We start from the raw sequence: 24,251 nt of genomic DNA, 5'->3' as shown, positions 1-24,251 counted from the left end.
GTTTGTGTTGTGACAGAGGTGTGTGTTTGTGTAAAGTGACAGGTGTGTGTTTGTGCTGTGACAGAGGTGTGTGTTTGTGTAAAGTGACAGAGGTGTGTGTTTGTGTAAAGTGACAGGTGTGTGTTTGTGTAAAGTGACAGGTGTGTGTTTGTGCTGTGACAGAGGTGTGTGTTTGTGTAAAGTGACAGAGGTGTGTGTTTGTGTAAAGTGACAGGTGTGTGTTTGTGTAAAGTGACAGAGGTGTGTGTTTGTGTTGTGACAGAGGTGTGTGTTTGTGTAAAGTGACAGGTGTGTGTTTGTGCTGTGACAGAGGTGTGTATTTGTGTAAAGTGACAGAGGTGTGTGTTTGTGTAAAGTGACAGAGGTGTGTGTTTGTGCTGTGACAGTGGTGTGTGTTTGTGTAAAGTGACAGGTGTGTGTTTGTGTAAAGTGACAGAGGTGTGTACGGTTTCTGTGTGTATATTTTTAAATGAAGTACTGTATACAGTATTGGCCCAATGTACTAGCCTCTGAGTTCAGTGGCTGTGCGGGGTGAGGGCCGAACTCTGAGGTTATTTTTAAAAGGGCAATCATTTACAATGCATGGTTTTACCTTGTAGATGTCTGCCTCTTTAGAAGAACCTCTGAGTTCAGCCGTCACACCACACAGCCACTGAACTCAGAGGCTAGTACATTGGGCCAATACTGTATACAGTACTTCATTTAAAAATATACACACAGAAACCATACACACCTCTGTCACTATACACAAACACACACCTCTGTCACTTTACACAAACACACACCTCTGTCACAACACAAACACACAAGTCTGTCCCTTAAGATGCTAGTTAGTACATTTGGCTGCATGTTTTTTTTTTTAAGTGAAAAGGTATGTGGGCAGACCCCATTGAGGCTTGGTGGAGCCAGTGACAACGGGTTTGTGGCGAACGCTGGGTCCAGGTTGCTTCTGCACTGACAGGCAGGAGCTGCTCTGCCAGGTCTCGGCTGCTTATGCAGGGGGCAGCTACCGGACCTGCCTGTCGGTGCAGAAACAGCCCGAACACAATGCTCCCCACAGAACCTGGCGGCACTGGCTGAACCAAGCCAGTGCCTCACCAACCACAAACCTCACCGCACGTCACTGCTTATGTTATGAGCACAATTGTATGCGTGGCTGGTCCTTTTGTTAATCCGGCACTGATTAACAGAAATGCTTTTTTCCTTTGCCTATCATTGTGTATATGTAGCTATACAGTTGTCATAACCTTTCCCTCATATGCGCATTCATCTAATGTATATAATACTATGAACAGCCGATGGTTGCTTTTCATCTATTAGTATATTTTTCCATTTTTGCGTTCATATAAGTAGCTCTTACTGAATGGGCAAACTCACTTTTCTAATCATAGAAATGATTCTCATATGCGTCTCTATTTAAATATAATCAGTTCCTTTACTGTCCTAGGAAAGCAATCTGATACCTCCGATCCTCTTTCCCCAGCGTCGATAGAGTGAGAGTTTAGAAACCACAGTTTAAGGTCATTGAGCCAATCACTTATCTAGTTATTTTGGGATTGCTAAGTGATGAGTGTCCCTTTAAATATTCTAGATCATTTAGTGATAAGCGTGGCATGGGTATGCACAGCAGATTGGACCACAGATCAATGACAATGGATAGATAATTAGGGTTGGTGAAGCGCAGGAGGACTGATGTCCATTAATAAAGTTAGAGGCACTTGTTCAAAGGTCTGTTGCAGACAGATTTCCGGAACAGAGCACATAAATACTACAGAGGGAATCCCACAGATTAGATCCTCTTAATATCCTAAATGATTATTAATCGGGTGATTGTCTTATTGCTTCTTATCTAAGAAAACATTTATAAAACATGTGGCATAATCTGCAGAAGACAATCTGGCCCACCGAGACAGAGAGATATACAGAGGGCGTGACCTAAATCTGGGAGCCGTGGTCACACTCCTTTCTAAGAAAATAAATCACAAATACTTTGCATGTGGGGTATTCTTCTCTTCCACAGTCATCAGGGCCTCAGGCAATGTCAGGCTCATTTAATTATTGCCTGTTCCCTTGCTCTACCAGCACCACCGAAGACACGGAATAAAATAGAATCTCTCAAATAGGTTTAGTTGACCATCTTGAGGCCACGATGTTCCTAAAATCAAGTTGGCATGTTTCAATGTGTCTGTATGGACCTGGTGGCCAGGGCTGACTCTACCTGGATCTGGTGTTGCGCGCCACTGAGTCTGCCTATCACAAAGGATGTCTATGGCCTTGTTGTACTTACTGTAATACAGGGGGCGGCTGTGGAACTTCTAAGATGCCACCTCCACACTTTCATTTGAGGGTCTCGAACGTGGGTATTGGTGGTTGTGTAGAGTTGGGGTGGGAAGCAGGGGCGTAACTAAGTTTTTAGCGCCCCCCCGCCGGATGGTTTTTCGGCGCCCCCCTCGAGCACCCGCCGCCGCCGCCCGCCACCCCCCCACCTAACCTGACCCCCCCTTCTTACACTTACCTGTCCCCGCAGTCTGCATCTCGTCCGGCTCTCTGCCGGGACCTGCCTGACGTCACGGTCCCGGCCGGCTCCTGCAATGAAAACTGACTCTTAGAAAATGGCTGCCCCCATACTGCAGACAGAAAACTGTCTGCAGTATGGGGGCAGCCATTTTATAATAGTCAGTTTTCATTGCAGCAGGAGCCGGCCGGGACCGTGACGTCAGGCAGGTCCCGGCAGAGAGCCGGGCGAGACGAAGACCACAGGTAACTATACCTCCGCAGCCCCCCGGCGGCGCCCCCAATTTCTCTGCGCCCCCCCCCGCCACCGCGGGGGCTGCGGAGGTATAGTTACGCCACTGGTGGGAAGCAGAAGATTGAAGTTTTGCCTAAGGTGCCTGGAAGCCTTAAGGCGGCCATCCACTTTTTATGCAATTCCGACGCAATGCTGCGACGAATCGCATGAAAAGTGACACAACGCATGCCATTTTCCTGTGATTGCAATGTGAGGTGCAGATCCTATGGACTACTCTATATATTCATCGCTGCCCATAGCCCTAGCTAGGATCGCATAGGATACATTGGAAGCAGAAGGACTGCATACAAATGTATCATATGTGATCTTGCCGCCTGGCAGCTGTCGGGGCATTTGGCGGGGTATTGCATGCAAAACCTCATCCTAGTGGAGGGGGGCCTTTACACCGGCTCTGACATTGGTATTCTTACTTGTGTATCTCATTTGAATAAGTATAAGTAGATTTGCTGTAACATTGTTTCTGGATCATATTATGTAAGTTTAGATATTGTACAGTATTAAATGATTATAACAGTGTGATGAGCGCTGACGTCAGCTGCCCCTCCCCCACACCCACCTCACCGGCCCATTACCATGGGAATGCCCAGTGTTTTATGGGAACGCCCATGAAACGCTGGGCATTCCCATGGCCACGACCCCTTACTGCTGCCCTACACACTACTAGGTGCGAACGGGCTGACGAACTAGCAGTTTGCCGTGCCCGCTCGCACCCAGCATCTGCGCATGCTTAGAAATGCATCTGCGCATGTACAGACACTGAACATTGCTCCCCTGCATGTACACGCAGGGGAAGTGTAAATCAGAATCACCCCATAGTACAAAGCATTCCTCATTACTCTCAAATGGTCTCTCAATCCTGACGTGCTCAGACTGTTCCCCTTAGCGCTCCGTAATGACAGGATCTACTGACTGAACACCTCGGGAAGTAGCACGGGACGGATATGGAGGCGCAGGGTGGGAAGGACAATCTGCCTGCTTTGCCATTTCAAACTCTGTATTTTCAGACAATTAGTGTTGTGAATTATTAAAGAGAGAAGAGGCCTGCCTGTAATATACTATGAGTAAGCAAGTGCCTTATCGCTGTGGTAAGCAGTAGCCAAATCAATAAATCCACCTGATTTAGGCCTCATTTTAATGGCTGTAAATATTTTCATTTTATTGTTATGTATTTGGCTCTATCACTGGGCCGGGGCCAGCCGTGTACTTAGCATCGAGATCGATAATCGTGGCAGCACAGATGGGGGAAAGTCACGTACAGCAGCAACATGTAAACACAGGATCTTCCCTATCTGATAACTAATCTATCTATTACAGATGGAGCGCCGGCCATCTAGCGGGGGTCTGGAGGTCGGATCGCCAACCGCCAGACCCCTCCAGTCCCCTTCCAACGAAGCTCACCGCCGGTCCCCACCAAGCGCCCCATCTCCCTGCACCCGCGCTAACCCTGCCCGTCTCCTTGAAGCGAAAGTGGTCCCACAGGAAAGTGGGACTCATGTGCGTGTGGGACACTCGCACGTTCCAGTCAGATGGAGCGCCATCTTGCCATCGTGGGCATTCTGGTGAGCCCCGGCGCTGGCTGAGAGGTGTTCCATCTGTATCTATTTATTGTATATCATAGCTGTCTTATCCATACCCCACCCTCCTGCATCCCTGTTATCTTTGTGGCGAAAGGAGTGAAGCCATGATGTACAGTAGCCATTTGTGTCCTCGTGCCCCACTCCTGCTATGCAAGGATGTGATTTGCAGTATCTAACATTGGTGGGTGAGGCCTGATTAGGCCTAATGTCCTTGGCTTCTGCCGCACAGTGACATAGCCCTGGCATCTCCAAGAGGGTTGTTCGAAGAGTATATCAAGAATAATCTATCGGCCTCCAGGTTATAGAAGACGATCCTTGTTTGACATCCCTTAGAACTGCTTGCACCTGGGTGTGGGTGCTGTTGCAGCATCTTTTTGTGGTTCTTCCTGGCCATTCTCCTTGGTCCAGTACTGCTGGGTAGAACAGCATCTGACTTCGGCGGACTAGGTGGTAACCCTAGGCAATAGTTGTGTTTATTGCTAAAAACAGCTTGCACACACCATCATCTTAACACTAGTGGCTTTGCACACTACTTAACCTGCCGTTTGTTTATTGTGCAGCACACACAGGTTATCAGAAAGCAGTGTGTCCCAACACTCTCCACTGTGCATACATGCTGGGCACTAGGATCCAGAGTGGTCTGTCCTCCTTTCTGATGTATTACCGCTGCACCGTGTGACTGCAGCCAACTTGTAGATCCTTACTTAGTACAGTCAGACTGTGTAAAGCTGTATACACCCTAGAGCAATATCGGCCCCGTGTGTTGTTTCGGGTCGAATCAGATTGACATATAGTTTTGATTTGTTCGGTGCTTACAGCCAATCTGTGCACTCCTGTGGTCGCTAACGATATCTTCTGGTCCGTCATGACTGGGCGATATCACGTGCTGAGCTCTGCAGTGTAATGAGGGACAGCACAAAGGTTCGGCCCATTCTTCATTTCATCATTCTGATGTACAGTATACTACAGAAACAATGTATCGGCCCGTTGGCTGCCATATTGTCTGGGTACACGGTGATCTTGTGTGTACCCAGCTTTAAGAAGAGACTTGATGGAGACATAAGTCTCCATCTTAGCTCCAGAGAGATTCCAGAAGATAGGATGTTGCTATGGGCAACATCCCATTTTCAATTGTACTCTGATCTTAGTAAATTTACCCCTGCCTATCCAATATATATCTTATACTTGCTGACATTTATGCTGGGTAGACGATGTAGACAAGCATATACAAAATGCTGGTGCCGTCAGAGAGAGGGCGTCTGTGGCAGCCATGCTGCATTGACCACACTTGTGATGTCTCCTCTCGCTTACATGCAGGGCTGACTGGATGAGGCTAGGCGCTAGCACTCGCTAGCAGCCCTTATCTGGTATTTGTTTTACATCTCTGAACAGAGGTTAAAACCCCCTGATAACCAGAGGGTTAACACATGAATCTGTGAATTTTTCATGTAGTCTGTGTGTAAAGGCCCATTAACCCATGTTAACATCCATTAACACATTCATTTAACGGGCATTAAACAGGGCCTCCACTGAAAAATGGATTGCAATGGAATAGCCACAGGTGCTGAAGCTCGAGGCTACCTCCCTTTTTCACAATGGGTAATTGAATTCTCCCCTAAGTGTGCAATCAATTTACCAATCTATGAAGTGCTCATCGCTTGTCTGACAAATGTAACAGCATCTCAGCATGGCATGATGTATCCCTACCCTGCTGCAGCCGGAGAGGAGAGGCTTCCCCTCCCTCTCCTGCTGCTCTTTTCAAAAGAATTGTATTTAGTACTAAATGCTGTAGGGGACCAGTTTTTATTGGGGATTATACCTGATAAATGAAATTTCTTCTCGCAGCCACTGTGGCACTAAGAAATGCCTCAATGTAATAAGAATCAGATGCAGGCACTGGCATAGGTGCCGATTCTGTGGGTGCTCAAGGGCCCGAGCACCCATGGAAATAGATGAGCACCCACGGGCCCGAGTCCCGCTGCTGGGCCGCCATATTAACTTGCTAATTTGCGCCTGCAGCACCCACATCGCCGGACCTGCCTGGGAAACAGTATGGCGGGAAGAGTGTATTCTGTCCGCGGAGTACCTGCACTGTGGGGGCATTTATGTACCTGCACTGTGGGGGCATTTATGTATGTGGAACTCTGTTGCCGTAATTTGAATATTGGAGACATCTGTGCTCCATAATATAAATTGGTATTATTTTGTGGCCACACCTCTTCCCCATGAAGCCACTCCTCTATATTTTTGGCTTGAGCACCCACCAGCAAAAAACATAAATCGGCACCTATGGGCACTGTTGCCTGTCCCTGCGATTTATAAAGTGATTGCTGATACCATCAAAGGCGTAAATTTACTAAGATGGGAGTTTTATTGAAGATGGGATGTTGCCCATACCGGTGGCCGGATTCCGATGTTGGTATATGGACCGCCGACATCGGAATCTGGCCACTGGTACTCCGACAGGGGGCGAGTGAAAAAAAAGCCCCTTGCGGGCTCTCCACGCTGCAGGCTTGATGGCTCACTGCACTCGCCACAGGTTCTGTTCTCCCTGTATGGGGGGCCATGAACCCCCATGAGGGAGAATAGCACCTGTTGGTCGGGATTCTGACTCTCGGGCAGTTGGGATTTTGACATTGGTATACTGACTGTTGGGATCCCGAATAGCAAAATCCCCTTATTTCCAAAAATCGGAAGTAAGGGGAAAGATTGAATACCTCCCTAAACATATAACACAGGCATAAAAATAATTAGAATATGGGGTCCCACCGTAGAAACTACAAAGGTGGTCTGCGTTGGGGTGGATCTTTGTTTAAGGGATGCAGAAAAGTTTATTCATATAGCGGCATACCACTATTTGTAGAAGAGTCAATGGGGGTTATTCTGGTTGAATCGCAAGACATCGAATTCGCAGCCTTGCGATTCCCCCAAACCCCACCCTGCGAATGATCGCCCACTCGCTCCCCCCTCGCAGAGCGGGTTCGCCCGCACAGGCTGCAAATGCATGTTTAGCAAACTGGAAAGGGGAGGCTTTCATACTAGAAAGGGGTCAAGATTATTTGTGAAGCTGTCCTCCCCCCCCCCCCCCCCAAAAAAAAAAAAAAGATTTTAAGTCTGCCACCTGCCCAAGATGCAAGACCTTGGACAAGTAGGAAAAACGACTTATGCCCCTTTCCCACTGCAGCTCCTAAACGGTAAATTGCCATTTTTTCCCCCACAATTTACCATTTAAGGCTGCAGTGGGAAAGCGCCAGAGTTGAAATACCGGTTAAAGTTAATCGGTATTTCAACCCGTTTAAAAAGCAGAGTCCTACCCATTTAAATACCGTTTTTAAGGCAGTGGGAATGCCTCTTAAACGGTATTTAAAATCCCACACTACTTCCCCCTCCTCTGGTACCTTTCCTGGAAGGGTACCTACACCGCACCCACCCCCTCCCCTGGCACTTACCTGCGTGGCGGATCCGGGCAACGGGGCCCGGCATGGGCACACCACTTCAGGTCCCTCCCTGTGGCTGGTGATGGATGCAGGGCAGTGGGGAGGCAGCGGGGTGGGGTCCATTTGGGATCCGGGCAGTCCCTGGGACTGATGGTAACTAGTAGTTCCCACTATGCGCATGTGTAATGATCGCCGTGCATATAAATGAGCTGCTCATTACATATGTGCATATGTAATGAGCGGCTCATTTATATGCACGGCTCTCATTACACATGCGCATAGTGGGAACTACTAGTTACCATCAGCCCCAGGGACTGCCCGGATCCCAAATAGACCCCACCGCGCTGCCTCCCCACTGCCCTGCATCCATCAGCTACAGGGAGGGACCTGAAGTGCTGTGCCCATGCCAGACCCCGCTGCCCGGATCCCCCATGCAGGTAAGTGCCAGGGGAGGGGGTGGGTGCAGGGTAGGTACCAGGGGAGAGAGGGGGGGTGCAGGGCAGGTACCAGGGGAGGGGGGGGGGGGTTATGAAAGACAGGTACTCTTTTTTAAACGGTTCACTGCGATGTGAATAGCACTTAAACGGTATTTAAAATGGTAATCTTGTGCAATGTAAATGCTAATACCGTTTTAAATACCGTTTAAAAATACCTGTTCTTTAACCGGCTCTGCAGTGGGAAAGCAGCATAAGTGGTACCGGCGAAAAATGGGCGTGATCATATAAAAACTAGGGAGTGGCTGGAATATTGCACACGGCCAAAATTTACACAGTAATGCCTATTACGCATCACACACCCAAAACATATGACCCATGCCATAATGCCCGTTACACATTATGCCCCACACCATAATGCTCTTTGCACCACACAACTGATGCCCGTTACGTATATGCCCCCACAGTGCCAGATATGCCCCCATTGCCATATATCATATGCCCCCACAGTGCCACACATATGCCCCCAGTGCCAGATATGCCCCCACAGTGCCAAACATATGCCCCCAGTGCCAGATATCATATGCCCCCACAGTGCTGCACATATGCCCCAAGTGCCAGATATCATATGCCCCCACAGTGCCACAGATATGCTCCCAGTGCCAGATATGCCCCCACAGTGCCACACATATGCCCCCACAGTGCCACACATATGCCTCCAGTGCCATATATGCCCCCACAAAGCCACACATATGCCCCCAGTGCCAGATATCATATGCCCCCACAGTGCCACAGATATGCTCCCAGTGCCAGATATGCCCCCACAGTGCCAGATATGCCCCCACAGTGCCACATATATGCCCCCAGTGCCATATATGCCCCCACAATTCCGCACATATGCCCCCAGTGCCAGATACCCCCCACAGTGCCACACATATGCCCCCAGTGCCAGATATCATATGCCCCCACAGTGCCACACATATGCCCCCAGTGCCATATATCATATGCCCCCACAATGCCACACATATGCCCCCAGTGCCACACATATGCCCCCAGTGCCACACATAAATGCCCCCACAGTTCTAGAAGCAGCAGCACAACTGAACTCACTGTGTCCGGTCCTCTCCCCCCTCCATTAGTCCCCTGCCGCCGCTGCCTGCCTCTAGTTCTTCCCTGGGGAGGGGATCGCATCTCTCCTACCCCGCGTCTATCTCGCGGGCTGGCTCCTGATTGGCTGCCAGCCTGCGAGCTCTGATTGGCTAACAGGCGACTGTGTCACAGTGACACAGGGATGGAAGGAGAGACACGCAGTGCACTCCCCTCCCCTCCCCTCTGAAGGCAATCAGCTGTGGCGAGGCGGCAGAGGCCCTGCCCCCCGCCACTTGCATATGCTTGCATGCGCATTAAATATTTATGGGGGTATTTGTTATGGCGGTACAGGGTACCGGCAATATATATTTTACCGGTATGCCGTACCACCCCGGCCGTACCGCCATACTTGCACCCCTGCTGATGAGTGGTTTGCGGTGATACTGTACAAACTGCAACGTTTGATTCCATATTGCTAATAGACTTGTTGGTTACAAATGGATCACTACTAATATGTATTAAGAGAGAGATGCAGGTAAAAGCCGCCCCACTCTTTCTCATCAAGATATGGTCACCCCATTGACAAAGCGAGTCTCCATGTAATTTAACAATGTAGTTACCTGATCTTTCTGAACACCACTGCACTCAATGCATTTAATTAAAGGGGTTATTCTGATTCACTCCTTCAAGAAATTTCCTTCTTAGATGGACAAAACCATGTGCACTGCAGGTGGGGCAGATGTTACTTGTGCAGAGAGAATTAGATTTGGGTGGGGTTTTACTTCAAAGTGAGATCTATATTGCAGTGTAAAAATAAAGCAGTCAGTATTGTCCCTGCACAGAAAGAAAATAACTCACCCAAATCTAACTCTCTCTGCACAAGTAACATCTGCCAACCTGCAGTGCACATGGTTTTGTCCATCTAAGAAGGAATTTGCCAGAAGGATTGAACCAGAATAACCCTCACTATCCTAATAGTAATTAGCTGGTTTCTGTTTGAACCCCACTGGAGAAAACTTTTTATATGAAGTGCTATGTATACATGATTAGGGGGGTTCCGGATTAAAAGGTATACAGTGTCTAGATAGACAGGCAAGAGGTAGACATTTACAACAACAACAAAAAATCGACATGAACAAGATCGACATTGGCAATAACTTGACAGAAGCAAAAGGTTGAGATTATATAGACTGACACATAAAAAAGGCTGACATGGGTTTTTCATTATTTTTATAAGCCAATGTTGTTAACTGGGCACGCGGACCCCCAATTAGTGGACCACATACCCTGTCTTCGCTCGCCATGCTTCGGCCAGGTACCTCGCTCCGCTACCACTGCGCTCGGCACACTTTACCACTCCCAAGTGGAGTCTTTGTGGATGTTCAAGTAGGAAATATTAAAACAATCACGGCAACCTTTTCATTGTCATGACAAATTTTTTCCTGTGTTGATAACATTTTGCTGATGTCAACCTTGTGCATGTCAAAGTCGACCTTCCGCATATCGAACTCTTGGGCCCATATTTAATGCGGCTGGTGAGGGGGTTAAATGCGGGGATCACTGTTTACCCCCCCCCCCCCGCGCGCCGGTCGCTGACCCTATTCAACTTCTGGGGGATTCCTCGCTGTCAAAGGGCGGTGAGGATTCCCCCAAACAGCGAGGCTCGTGGCTAATGCAGGGAGCCTGCTGCATTTAGCCCATAGTTGCCTCCCCTCCTGCATTCTACAGGAGACTCCCGGAAATAGCAGCAATCTCCCTCTCTCCCTCATTACTCTAACAATCCCCCTCATTTCACCTAGTCCACATTACACCGTTACATTTTTTGGGGAAAAGGAATGAGAGACAGGTACATTTACATTGAACCATCTGCACCATTTCCCAGCACTTTAGCAAGTATTGTAGCTGTTACCAGGGCCGGCAACAGAAATCTTGGGGCCCTGTACACTAATATTTCTGGGGCCCCCAGTCTAACAGTGCTCAAAATAAACATGCAATACCAATAAAAATGAATAAATAAATCAAAGAGATTGTAATGTTAAGCTCCATACACACGGAGTACTAGATCTCTGAGAAATATATTGCTCAGTTTCCCGATTTCAACAGCCACCAGAGATGGTTGCTGATAAAAATGAGACTATGTCGGTGGAAGCACTGGTCGCAGGAGCATGCTCGTGGGGACAGTTTACCCCTATACACGTGGATATGGTTGTACAGCGACCATATCCCCGGCGATTATGGCTGAAATCGGCCAGTGTGTATGGGGCTTTACAGCTATTTTTTATTTGTTGCAGTAGCCAGGTTTTGTATAGTGGTGGTACAGAGAGTGCACGCTAACTTTCCCTTACTGTTATGGCGCCTCCGGATCCGCAGTGATCTGCAGCTTCTACTGCTGGGCGATCAACAACAGAACATCTTTTGAAATTACAATATCTGCTTTTGGGGATTGACAGAAGTTCCTATAAAAGTATTATTGTTGATCTCCCAGCAGTACAAGCAGCAGATAACAGCGGATCCGGAGGCGCCATAACAGTAAGGGAAAGTTAGCGTGCACTCTCTGTACCACCACTATACAAAACCTGGCTACTGCAACAAATAAAAAATAGCTGTAAAGCCCCATACACACTGGCCGATTTCAGCCATAATCAACGAGATGGCAGGGCAGGAGGCAGCTACAGAGCGTGGAGCCGATCACACAGTGGGGCATGGGCAGACATGCAGAGCATCATATGGGGGCAAAGATGGACAGACAGACAAATGGGAGGGTGCACTGATGGCCAGAAGGGAGGGGGCATAGACTGACAGATAAAAATACATTATATGGGGATGTAGACGGACAGAAGGTAGCAAAGATAGATGGATGGGAGGGGGCACATATGGACAGAGAAGTGCCTGGACCCTCTAACTATGAGTGTGCAGCTGCTATAGGGCCTGATAGATTAGGGGGAGTCCCAAAATCAATTTCACTACACCCTCTCAAAAAATATTGTTATTTTTAATGATTGCTGCAGCACAGGGTTTGGGGCCCAGCAGCAGTCAGTAACAGTAATGAGTTGATTGGGAATTGAGAGGGGAAAAGGAAGAGATAAGGTGGGGACAGGGAATGGTAGGTTGCGGGGGGCACAAGGAAGGGTAAAGTGGGCACAGAAACAGCTAATGTGGAACAAGAAAGGCTAAGGGGGCTCTGGGGAGTAGGGTTATCTGTCAGGTGGGGGTTAGGCTACCCATCACTGAAAACAATCAACCCCCACCCCCAGAATGAGGGGACACACCCTGGTACCCCATCATGTACAGCAACATCAACCCATGCACTACTGACCACTGCATTTTGCCGCTCTGGCACTAGGGATGAGCCAAGACCACCTCCAAGCAGTATCATCAAGAGCTTCTCCTCAAGCAGCAGCTGCAGTCCAACTCCACCCACTTGCTATCAGGGCCCAGGTTGCGCTGCCGGAAGATCCCCCATCCTCCCTGCACAGCAACGAGCAACAGTGCTTGCAGGAGGGGGCGGAGTTACACGAGTCAGCCTGTTGGAGAGACCCGGCGGCGCGCTGCAGTAAGGCTGGGCAGACAGACAGAAAACGAAGACAGGGGAGGGGCGGCACGCACAATAGCCGGCCCTGCTGCTGGCTGCTGCGACGAGATCGAGAAGGCAGGGCAGGAGGTAGCCACAAAGCGCGGAGCAAAGCATCAGGGTGACGCGCATGCTCAATACGCGGGTAAGGCTGTCTGGTCCGTGCGCAGTGCACACACAGACAGGAGACAGCCGACTCAGCCTCCAAGTGTTGAGCGGCTGCAGCACTGTAAGCGGACAGAGGACACACGCAGGAGAGACATGGCGCTGCAGAAAGGCACGCAGATACGGGCAGGGGCGGGGCGCACAGTAGACGGCCCGGCCGTGGGGATACACTATACACACATAAAAGCTATACAGCTTACAGACGGGCCGCGGCTGGGCTCTGGGGCCCTTCAGATCGCCGGGGCCCGTCACACATGTCCCCCTTGACCCCCCCCCTGTCGCCGGGACTGGCTGTTACTAACTGCTCTGGGGCTCATCTACATTTGGATATAAGTAATTTAAAAAGATTCCCCTCAGATGTAGTAGTACACACCCACGCTTCTAGGTGCCACGTTCACAATCTCTTTTTACAATCTCTCCATTCATGGAACTAGACACGCACTTTGGGTGGAGCATGACATGCCCTCTCAATAGGGCGCTGTGCAAAATTCTAACACCAACTATAATCTCCCTGAAACTAGTTTTCAAAAGTAGGCAAGTATGATTTAGCCATGAGTCTTGCTGTTTTAGCGGCCGCATACGCCGATTCACCCTCGCTCCAAAAACGAAGCGAGGGGGAATTGACATATGCAGTGGGTCAGTTGAATACTGACCCTGCAGACTGTGACAGCGAGCATGTCACAGCTCGCAGAAAGCATTGAATACACCCCTTGGTGTTGACCTACTGATATTCTATCTAGACACTGTCGTCCTATCATCTGTATACCCATTACGAGTCTATGGCTTGTATAAAAGAGGCTCTGGGTAGATCATTTGGAACTGGAGCCAGTCACTGACAGTATGGTTCCAGCACCAGTGGTATTGACTCATTCTTTTTTTCATTAGCCACACAGCTAAACGCCCCCCCCCCCCCCCTACATCACCCACCACACCCCCAATCATCAACCAAATCATCATGTTTAATATCTTTCTAATGCATGCACCAACCAACGCACCAGCACCACAGAAAGGATGGATGGACAGTTCTATCTATATATGCACAATAATGGGTTCATGTTGTCACCTGCCAGATACTGTCCCTCGTATGATGTTCCCAGCGACAGACCCGTGTCCCTCCTCTCATTCATTCTTCTGTGTAACTTCATCAAGCTCATGGCTGCCCCCATTGATACCAGGGAAGCGGGGTGAATGAGAGCGGTGTACAGCAGCCGCTATCACTGGGAAGGTACATGAGAAGGGATCCCATTTATAGGTCTCCCCCTTTGCAAACACCCTTCTCTTTCACACAGAGATCTGAAAACACCTTTGTGCTCACATGCTGCTTCTCACAACTTCAAAGGCAGAAGTACATCAAACAGGCTGGGTCACAGGAGATGGCCTGAGCCCACCTCGCCTGTGTTATTGTTCTTAGCATTACCATGTGCAGAGGGTGAGGGAGATCACTCGGACCATAATTGCTTCCGAAACTCTTTTATTCGTGTGTTCTGCATATTTTATGTGTTCTGATAATTACATTTGCACTGATTGCTAATGCATAAAACAAGTTGGAAGAAAGTGGTGTTAATTAGGTGGACCTAGGTCCCTGTCATTAGTCCCAGTTTTCCAATGGACAGTCCCAGTTTTCCAAAGGACAGTCCCTGTTTTCCTTCGCCAAATGGGAAAACGTCTTTCCCATCCCCGAGAGCCTGCATGGGGCAAGATGACCTGAGAATCCCTGATTTGTCCCAATTTCATCATTTAGAAGTGTTTCGGTTGTCGCAGATCAATGCTTTATCTTACAGTCCATTGGCAAATGCAAAAGGGTGGGTGGGGGGGTGGGGTGGTGTTCTGGTTGCTCAGAAACCCCTCCTCTTGGCAAGTGTCTCATGGTATGAAAACAATAGCAATGATATATAGGCAGTAATTCAGACCTGATTACTGTTGTGCGAATTTGCAATCTGTCCCATTATCAAATGACTGCGCATGTATACAGATCGGATCCTGCATGCGCAAGCCAAAATAGTGACAAAAAAGAGTGAAAATACTGATCGCAAAATAGCGATATTTTTCCAATTCACTCGTACATTTGCACAGGGTGGGTTTCACTCTATTTGAGCAGCGTCTGACTACTCAGTCATCTGTAAATTTGCAGAAGAGTGATCAGGTCTGAATTAGGCCAATAATAAGATTGCTACCACATCGTGTAGGTTAATGAACAAAGAAGAGCTGCTGCACATGCCAATTGGTAGCAGCAACTTCTACCAAGTTAGTGGCATGTGTGGATCTAACTCTTCAATCAGTGCACTGAACCAGAGAGCAGTTACAAGGAAGAAGAGACAGAAGCCTTACCATGAGGTGGGAGAATGTGTGATTAGAAAGTGCAGTACTGGTTCTATTATAGTTACATAGTTACATAGTAGGTGAGGCTGAATAAAGACTTGCGTCCATCTAGTTCAACCTATGTTTATAGTGGCTTATCCCTTGTTGAATAGCATGTTCTGATATTTTAAAGACAGATTATGTTACTTATTCATACCCGTGGATGTTTTTAACCAATACATGTTTATCCAATTATGTTTGTGTATTTATTTGTTATGGTGTGTTTAACCTTTTCCTAAACACTTCTTTATATTATTTAAATATTTAATACAGCCTATACTATAGACCAGGGGTTCTCAAACTATTTTGCTCCTGGACCCCGTCAGACAATAAAAAAAGAACACAGGACCCCAGCAGTTACAGTATGGCAAAATTACCACCACATGTGAGGTAATTGAAGTGAAGTGAGGCAGCAGTGGGTAATGGGGGGATGGAAAAGGGTGACGGGGATGGAAGAGGGAGGCAGTGGATGTTTACTTAATGACCTTTAACCTAACCCCCCCCCCCCCCTCCACAGACACATTAGCCCGATGGTCAGCAACATGGAGTTGTGACCCCCTGCTGAGGTAGTTGTGACCCCCTGCTGAGGTAGTTGGGACCCACTGTGGGGTCGGGAACCACAGTTTGAGAGCCGCTGCTATAGACCATCTATAGTGTTAAATATTAATAGTTTCCAGTTTCTTCTGCTGCTCCGCCAGACTCCTGCGCTTGCTCCAATCTTCCACAGAAAACCCCCACTAGAAATTCTGCGTTTGGCACTACAATCCATATCGTTACAGTGGCGGTTATTCTAGTTGATTTGCAAGGCTGCGAATTTGCAGCCTTGCAAGTCTACCAAACCCTGCCTTGCGAATGGTGGCCTGGGCACCACCCATTCGAATGGATGATTCCCTCACAGGGCCTGTGAATGGATGTTACACAGTAAGATCCCTTCGCGGCCTAGTGAGATCCTCCCACATCATTCGATGGTTGGCGACCATCGAATGATGGTGAAGGATGCTTGGGAGGAAGTGGGCGGGCAGCTGAGGTCCGGTGATGTCAGCTGGCCGCCCCTCGCACCCGCGTCATTGGGGCATTTGCATGAAAAAGCCCATGAAATGCTGGGCGTTCCCATACATAAATGGCCCGGCCCCCGCCCCACAACCTTAATATGTGTTATACAGCTTGAGTTTTGTAACAAGTCCTCAAAACTGTTAAGTGGGGACAGACAGGAGACTACGAGAACTGCAGGTTGTCCTTAAACTTGAAAACACATTCTTATTAATTGTTAAAATGGAAAGTCTCTGTTCATGGCATAATATATACTTTTAACTATTTATGGTGGCAATTATTTGTGCTGTGCGGTCGTAATGGCTCTGCTACTTTCCTAAGTAACAGAAATGCTATGTATAGGCTGATGAGTCATATGCAGGGGGATTCTCAGTGATGTCACAGCATCTAATTTATCATTTACATTTTGTATCTTATACATACTTGCTCACTATCTCAGATGCAGCGGAAGAGAGGGCAAGTGCTAGTCCTGGAATAGTGGGCACTCCTCCTGCACCCTGCCCATGGACAGGATGCTCTAAAGCTAAAAATTTTGTATTCAGTAAAACCCGCACACATGGTTAACGCTGCAAGGGTATCACCAGCAAAAGCTGGCGATACCCTATAGAAGCCTATGGGCTTCTCTTTGCGACCATCGCCACCCCGCACTGGCCGCGCCGCTCCCCCCTTACCTGTGTTCGGGCAGCCTCCTGCTGTGCTTCCCAGACCAGTGACCTCCTCCTCCCTAGCACTGTACTTCCCCTTCCAGGTGCAGGGAGGCGGAGAGCCCTGCATGCAGCTGGGCACAGCAGGAGGGGTGCATAGTCGCCGGGGATATGCTGTCATGTCTTTCTGATATGAGCACAATACACTGTATAAGAATGACAATTCAGTCATATTGTCTGACGTGTATGCTAGATAGGGTGCTCCTGCGGCACAGCCACCCAGACCATATCACATGCAGTGCAATTATTGAAGGCATAGGTGCTCATTCTGTGGGTGCTCAAGGGCCCGAGCACCCACAGAAATTGATGAGCACCCACGTTCCCGAGTCCCGCTGCTGGGCCGCCATATTAACTTGCTTAAACTCCACACAGACATAGGCATTCATCCACACTCACCCCACTTATCTAAGAAATAAAGACGCGTACAACTGAATGGGCTTAAAGGGGACGGCTTATTTATTTTGAGCAGGGGCGGCCTATTTGAATCTAACTAAAATTTATGTCCCTGCTCTAACTAAGGTGGCGGGCAAAGAACGGCATGCAAAATAAATAACATTGCTGGAAAATAACAAAGTAATAAAAATAACAAACTCCGGATCTAAGGGCCAATTGCCCTTAATTGCCAAGGACCGGCCACCTGCCAGCGTCCAAGACAACGGCTCAATTATGAAGCAGACTTTTCAAAAGGGGCCAATTGCCCTTAAGGCCAGGGGGTTGACCTTCTGCTTCTGCCCCTGACCTCGCAAATAGCACTAAGGCAGAGCTCACCACTCTGCCCGAGTCATCAAAAAATTGGGCCACCTGCCCTAAACTACAAATGTCCGCAAGAATTTACGCTATCCGAAGTAGATGATCGTTAAGGTCCAGATGTGGGCCCACCTGGATCGGTGATGCCCACATCCCGACATCAACCACCATCTAAGTGTAAATACAGCTCTAATTTAATTACCGTTCTTTCCGCCAAGACAAAATAAGCCGACAACAACTAAACGAATAATGCAAACGACTTCTCAACAACTAATTCTGACTAATAATTGGGGCGGGCGGGAGGGCAACGTTTCCTGAAGCAAGAGGCAGAATCTTCTGGAAGCAAGAACATCACCCCATCAATCTCCACCTCTGACCTCAACCAGCCTATCCTGAACCGTCATTCAAATCAACCAACCCGTCAATCAAGACAAGCCGAACCCCCAGGCCCAGATCAAGTGTGTGAGCTAAGGATTCCTGCCAATAGCCAGGTGAGTTTATGCTGTTTTCAGCCAGACAAGCTGGCTTCTACAGTCTTAAACTCCACACAGACATAGGCATTCATCCACACTCACCCCACTTATCTAAGAAATAAAGACGCGTACAACTGAATGGGCTTAAAGGGGACGGCTTATTTATTTTGAGCAGGGGCGGCCTATTTGAATCTAACTAAAATTTATGTCCCTGCTCTAACTAAGGTGGCGGGCAAAGAACGGCATGCAAAATAAATAACATTGCTGGAAAATAACAAAGTAATAAATATAACAAACTCCGGATCTAAGGGCCAATTGCCCTTAATTGCCAAGGACCGGCCACCTGCCAGCGTCCAAGACAACGGCTCAATTATGAAGCGGACTTTTCAAAAGGGGCCAATTGCCCTTAAGGCCAGGGGGTTGACCTTCTGCTTCTGCCCCTGACCTCGCAAATAGCACTAAGGCAGAGCTCACCACTCTGCCCGAGTCATCAAAAAATTGGGCCACCTGCCCTAAACTACAAATGTCCGCAAGAATTTACGCTATCCGAAGTAGATGATCGTTAAGGTCCAGATGTGGGCCCACCTGGATCGGTGATGCCCACATCCCGACATCAACCACCATCTAAGTGTAAATACAGCGCTAATTTAATTACCGTTCTTTCCGCCATATCAGTTCAACTTGAACTGACCCGCCACCAACCTCATTCCGAATACTCCCTCAGCTAAACCTCTAAACTTCTCAATGCGTCTATTAAATTCTGGAAAAACAAATCCATCCCGACTAAAGAGAGATGCACCCCATCCGGCCTGTACAGGGTCTCGTTTCTAAAGGATATGGCCTCGTGCCTGACGACCACTCCGCCCTCCGTTGCTATAGCCCTGCCGACTACGGAATTGATCCGCCTACGTACCAAATCAATGGCGCCCGGATTGAGTGCATCTCTCCAAACCCTCCTAGGTATAATCTCTGACCAGAAGAAACGGCAAAATCTCCATTCTCTGATCAGGTCCAGCAATAAATTCCTAATCTCAAATCGAATATTGAGACCGGAATTATGCGTGAGGTCGTTGCCCCCCAAGTGGATGATGACAAAAAGTGGGTAACCAAACGCCCTAACTGACTCATCCAAAAGACCCCTCAACGCGGACCACCTCATACCTCTACGCCCCAGCCAACGGATAAATCGCGTCTCAGGGAAACGTTCCGTATCCGTGGTTACCTGGGACAAAGACAACCAATAAATAAATGAATGCCCCACCATCCATATCATATTGGTGTCCAAGCGTTGACCTGTAAGTTGAAATGATATATACCGTTAGAAATTTTGAAATAATGGCAAACATCTGGCAAAATTATAAATGGGGGCCCGGGAGATTCCCTTAAAGGTGATTTTGCAGTTCTATATTAAATTGTTGATACTAATAGGAATGTGATTTGGGTGATCTATTTAAGACTAATTGATTATTTGACCCGCTTGAATTATGTATAATCTCTTCCTGTTGTTTCTTATTCTATGGTGGGGGGGGGGGTCGCCCGATTTGACTTGAGGCAAAAAACACAAATCTTCCACCAGAGCCTAATTTAAGACTGGTGATAACACAAAAAATTCCTCAAGGCCCCTCAAACACTAAAGCGTGTTTGGGCGAGCGGCTACTCCTCAAATGGGCTCACTGGACTATGTCGGCCTGATGTATCGCTTAAATGCACCAGACCGCCACCTTCCGAGTGCTCGTATGTCGACCTGAGACCAACCCGCCGCAGCGGCTGCCGAAGCGGCGCCGATACGGAAAGAGTGTGTCCCAAAGTCGGCTGGAGAAAGACCCTGATGCAATATACAGCGCCTGAAAACCGACCTAAACTGAAAGTTGGTAAGGGGGGACCCGTCGATGTGCATCAGCCAGGCCCCGGGCAATTGGGGCCGTAACTCCACGTAAGCCAGAGCCGCCGCCACCGGACAGATCCGGCGGTCGCCACTCCGACCCAAATGGACCCACTGCCCCCTGCCCGCTACGTCAGTCTTTGAGCGCTGTATCTTGCACCATAAACCGTCGTGGTGCACGTCGACATGGCCGAACAGCATAGGCGAGGGAGATGCCCTGGTTGCGGACACCAATTCGCCTACTCTGAACGCCCCATGGAAAGCCATGGCAAAGGCCAGCCTGAAAAGTCGAACCTCGTAATCGTTTGAGCAAATTACTCTTAGGGACCTCGAGATTCGACGCAACAGGCTGGCATCAATCGGCCGTCGCCTGTCGGGCAAAACCGGCCTGGCTCTGGCCCATCCCTTAAGCATCCTGGAAAGCAAGAAAGACTTGGTAATGTCTCTCTTCCCACCAAGACGCAAAAAGAATGATATGCCGGCCAGAGAGCGTCCAACAAAACTTCTGGACTTACCCTCCGTGTACAGGCTCCATACATAGGCATTAATAAGACGCTTAGAGCTCTTACCTGTGCCACCCTGTTCCAGCATGAACTCGCTCCAGCGCTCCCATGAGGCCAGATAAGCTCTAAATGTAGCTGGCGCTAGCGACCGCAGGGCCAGCTCCTCTACCCCTCCAGAGGCACCTGCCATAAAAAAGATGGACATTGTTCACCATACTTCTGGGCTAACGGCACAAGTTGCCTGAATCTTACCCATTCGAAACGGGACAATGCATCCGCTACTTCATTAAGTACGCCTGGGACGTGCTTGGCTCGCAACGTAATATTGTTCGCCAAGCACATCATCACTATCCGTGCTAGAATACGCAAAACTGGGAGGGAGGTTGACCTTAGTTGTGTAATGGATTGGACCACCCCTAAGTTATCACACCAAAAGACAACCTCCCTGTTTCCCAATTCTGCGCCCCAGAGCTCTAAGGCGACCATTATTGGAAATATTTCCAATAATAGCATATTCTTGGTCATGCCGTCTCGTGCCCAAGATTCGGGCCAAGCCTCTGCGCACCAACGTCCCGCATAAAATGCGCCGAATCCGGAAGATCCTGCAGCATCTGTATATAATTCCAACTCCGCATTTGCAATGGCTGGAGCTTGCCATATGCATATGCCGTTGAAATTATCCAGAAACATTTCCCACACTTTCAGATCCCTCTTCATTTCTGAAGATAGACGTAGAAAATGGTGGGGTTTGCGAATCCCGACGGTCGCTCGCTGCAGCTTTCTACAAAATATTTTGCCCATGGGTATAACTCTACATGCGAAATTAAACAGGCCCAATAAAGATTGAGCCTGTCTAAGTGTTAATTTAGCAGCCGCGATGGCATAAGTTATTTCGTCATGTAACCGGTGTACTTTATCTAGTGGAAGTTTACACAGACCTAGCTCGGAATCAATTTCAATTCCGAGGTACACCAAATCAGTAGTAGGTCCCTCGGTTTTTTCCCCTGCCACGGGAACCCCGAAATCTCTAAATAAATCAAGCGCTGCTTCTAGTAACCTAAGGCATAGGTCAGAATTTGGAGGACCCACTAAAAGAAAGTCATCCAAATAATGAGTAATGGTGTCAACTCCCGACACTTCCTGCAGGCACCACTGCAAAAATGTGCTAAAGCGTTCAAAATAAGCACATGAAATGGAGCAACCCATGGGCAAACATTTGTCTATGTAAAAACCCCCATTCAATTTAAATCCCATGTACTGAAATGCGTTCTTATGCAAAGGTAATAGTCTAAAAGCTGACTCAACATCCAATTTGCACATGAGGGCACCAGGACCAATTTTTCGAATGATGTCCATAGCATCCTCAAATAAACAATAATTAACTGTGCATAAATCGTCATTGATGGCGTCATTGACAGACGACCCTCTAGGACAAGAAAGATGCTGAATCAGCCTGAACTTCCCTTTAACTTTTTTGGGAACCACCCCAATAGGGGACAAAATTAGTCCCTCAACTGGTGGTGTTGAAAACGGGCCTGCCATGCGACCTAGTTTTACCTCGGCTTCAACTTTTTGTGATATTATGTCAGGATGTTCCATGGCGGAGCGTAAGTTTCCCTTACTTCCCGCACTAATTGGAGCGGAAACAGGTAATTGAAAACCTTCTGAAAATCCGGACTGCAAAAATCTTGCTCCATCTTTGTCCGGATACCGTTCCAGCCATGGTAACATCCTGACCAATATTATTGGAGTTGGGGCTCTATCCAACGACAGGTGCCGCTGGACCGCGGCTTTGTTTTGTCGTGGACTGAGCCCCACCTCCCCCTCCAGTTGGTGGTTTAGTGCAATCCTTGATTGCGTGTGGACCTCCGCATCTGATACAAAGGTGCCGAAAACGACACCGATTTCCCAGGCTGCATTGCCCATTATTAAATGAGTAGCACCTACCATGGCCATGCTTCGTATTACTTCCCTTATTAATGTTATTGTAAGGCCTATTCCCATACTGCCTTACCCACCCCTTATTTTCTGGAGCCCTAATAGGTGTAGCTGATTCGGCAACCTCTCCGTATAACTCTACGTCTTTTTTACCAAAATCGTACACCTCCCGGCCATGCTGCTTCCTCCTAAACTCTTCGTCATAGACCCGCCATCCGGGTCCGACGTAAGAGGTGTAGAGTTTATGAATAAGGAACTGGTATCTCACCAGGTTCACATATTCATCTGGATGTGTCTCTAAATAACAGGCCGCAAAAATAAGTATGCCTCTCACCCAATTATTATAAGTACGAAAGGCATCCTCGCTAGCGGGTCCTTTCTTCCTTGCGGCTAGGAGGGCCCGCCTATCTTTGCTTGTTAAAGCAAAGATATCTACATATCGCCCTTTTCTGATCCTATCCCTAGCCCTAGGACGCAAACCCCGCTTAACAGCGGTGTTTGCGCATTGCACCGCATCGGACTCGACCGATACGTTAGAGGATCCCGAGCTATGGGACCTATACTCTCTACGCCTTTTTCGCCTGCGTCTCCTCGTGACGCCGTCCGAGGATGACTTATCCTCGGAAGACGTAGATGCCAATGAGGAGTCCGAGGTTTCATTTCTGCGCCGTCTCTTCCGAGCCTTTGCAGATCTTTTTCGCTTAGCTTTCTTCTCTACAGAAGAATCCTCTGACCCACCATTGCTAGACCCTGCATTATCCTCATTTGTCCAGTCAGGATCATTCGTGGACTCACCAGTGTCTGATGATGCTGCCCTCCTTCTTCCACGTTCACGTTCTCCTCGACTTGACGATGATCCTTCCATGGCTTGCTCCGCGGATTCTTGACCTGTCAATAGAGGTTCAGTAACCACCTGCATCACAGTTGAAACATTCGGTGATACCCTTTCTGCTGGGGAAATGGTGTTTCCCCCTCGCGCAGCAGTAATTGCCGGAGCTATTGCTTTGGCTATGATGTCAGATACTGACTTCACAGTCGCCGATGGAGCATTGTTCCCCTGCCCACCTGGCCCGGTGTTTAACAGGGGAGCCACTGCCGACACCACTGCGGCGCATATAGATGTAAGCGCCGATGCATCCAATGACACCGTGTTACCATCTGTGTTCCTCCCTGTCACCGCGTCCGCATATGAGCGACCCGGTTGCAATCTGGCCCCTTGTGGGACCCTATCGCTCTCTTTAGCCTTCTCTGCGACCAACCTCCTCCTCGCTGCCCGTCTAGATCTGGCGTTAGACTTTCTAACCCCCTCTACCGGATTCGTTTCTGAATCACTTTGTTGGCCCCTGTCACTACCCCCACCTTCTTCATTTGAACCAGCAAAGGAGCCTTGCTCTTGCGGATCAGATTCGCTGCTCAGCGAACCCGCTTCACCTGATTCGCTGCCCGTGGACCCGGAGTCAGCGGAACCCTCACTACTATCCCGCCACATAGCTACGGCCGATTTGAGCATGGCA

General features: G+C 48.6%; 1 protein-coding gene across 3 annotated transcripts in view; it reads right to left on the bottom strand.

The window, feature by feature from the left end:
• Positions 1-24,251, bottom strand: part of KCNIP3 (potassium voltage-gated channel interacting protein 3) — a 119,023-nt gene that overhangs the window by 50,463 nt on the left and 44,309 nt on the right. The window contains exon 1 of one of the 3 annotated variants that reach the window (XM_083184584.1): positions 14,146-14,305. The exons of the other annotated variants lie outside the window; for them this stretch is intronic. Within the exon in view, the coding sequence (XP_083040710.1) occupies positions 14,146-14,248 (103 nt within the window). The 5' untranslated portion in view covers positions 14,249-14,305. Of the gene's footprint in view, positions 1-14,145; positions 14,306-24,251 lie in introns of those variants that run through there. 3 annotated transcript variants of the gene reach the window in all.

The sequence above is a fragment of the Crinia signifera genome, chromosome 4 (genome assembly GCF_055691185.1).
Source record: "Crinia signifera chromosome 4, ASM5569118v1, whole genome shotgun sequence".
In the NCBI taxonomy this organism is placed as follows: domain Eukaryota; kingdom Metazoa; phylum Chordata; class Amphibia; order Anura; family Myobatrachidae; genus Crinia; species Crinia signifera.
Note: the sequence above shows the minus strand (reverse complement) of the source record. Positions and strands in the feature narration are given on the sequence as shown.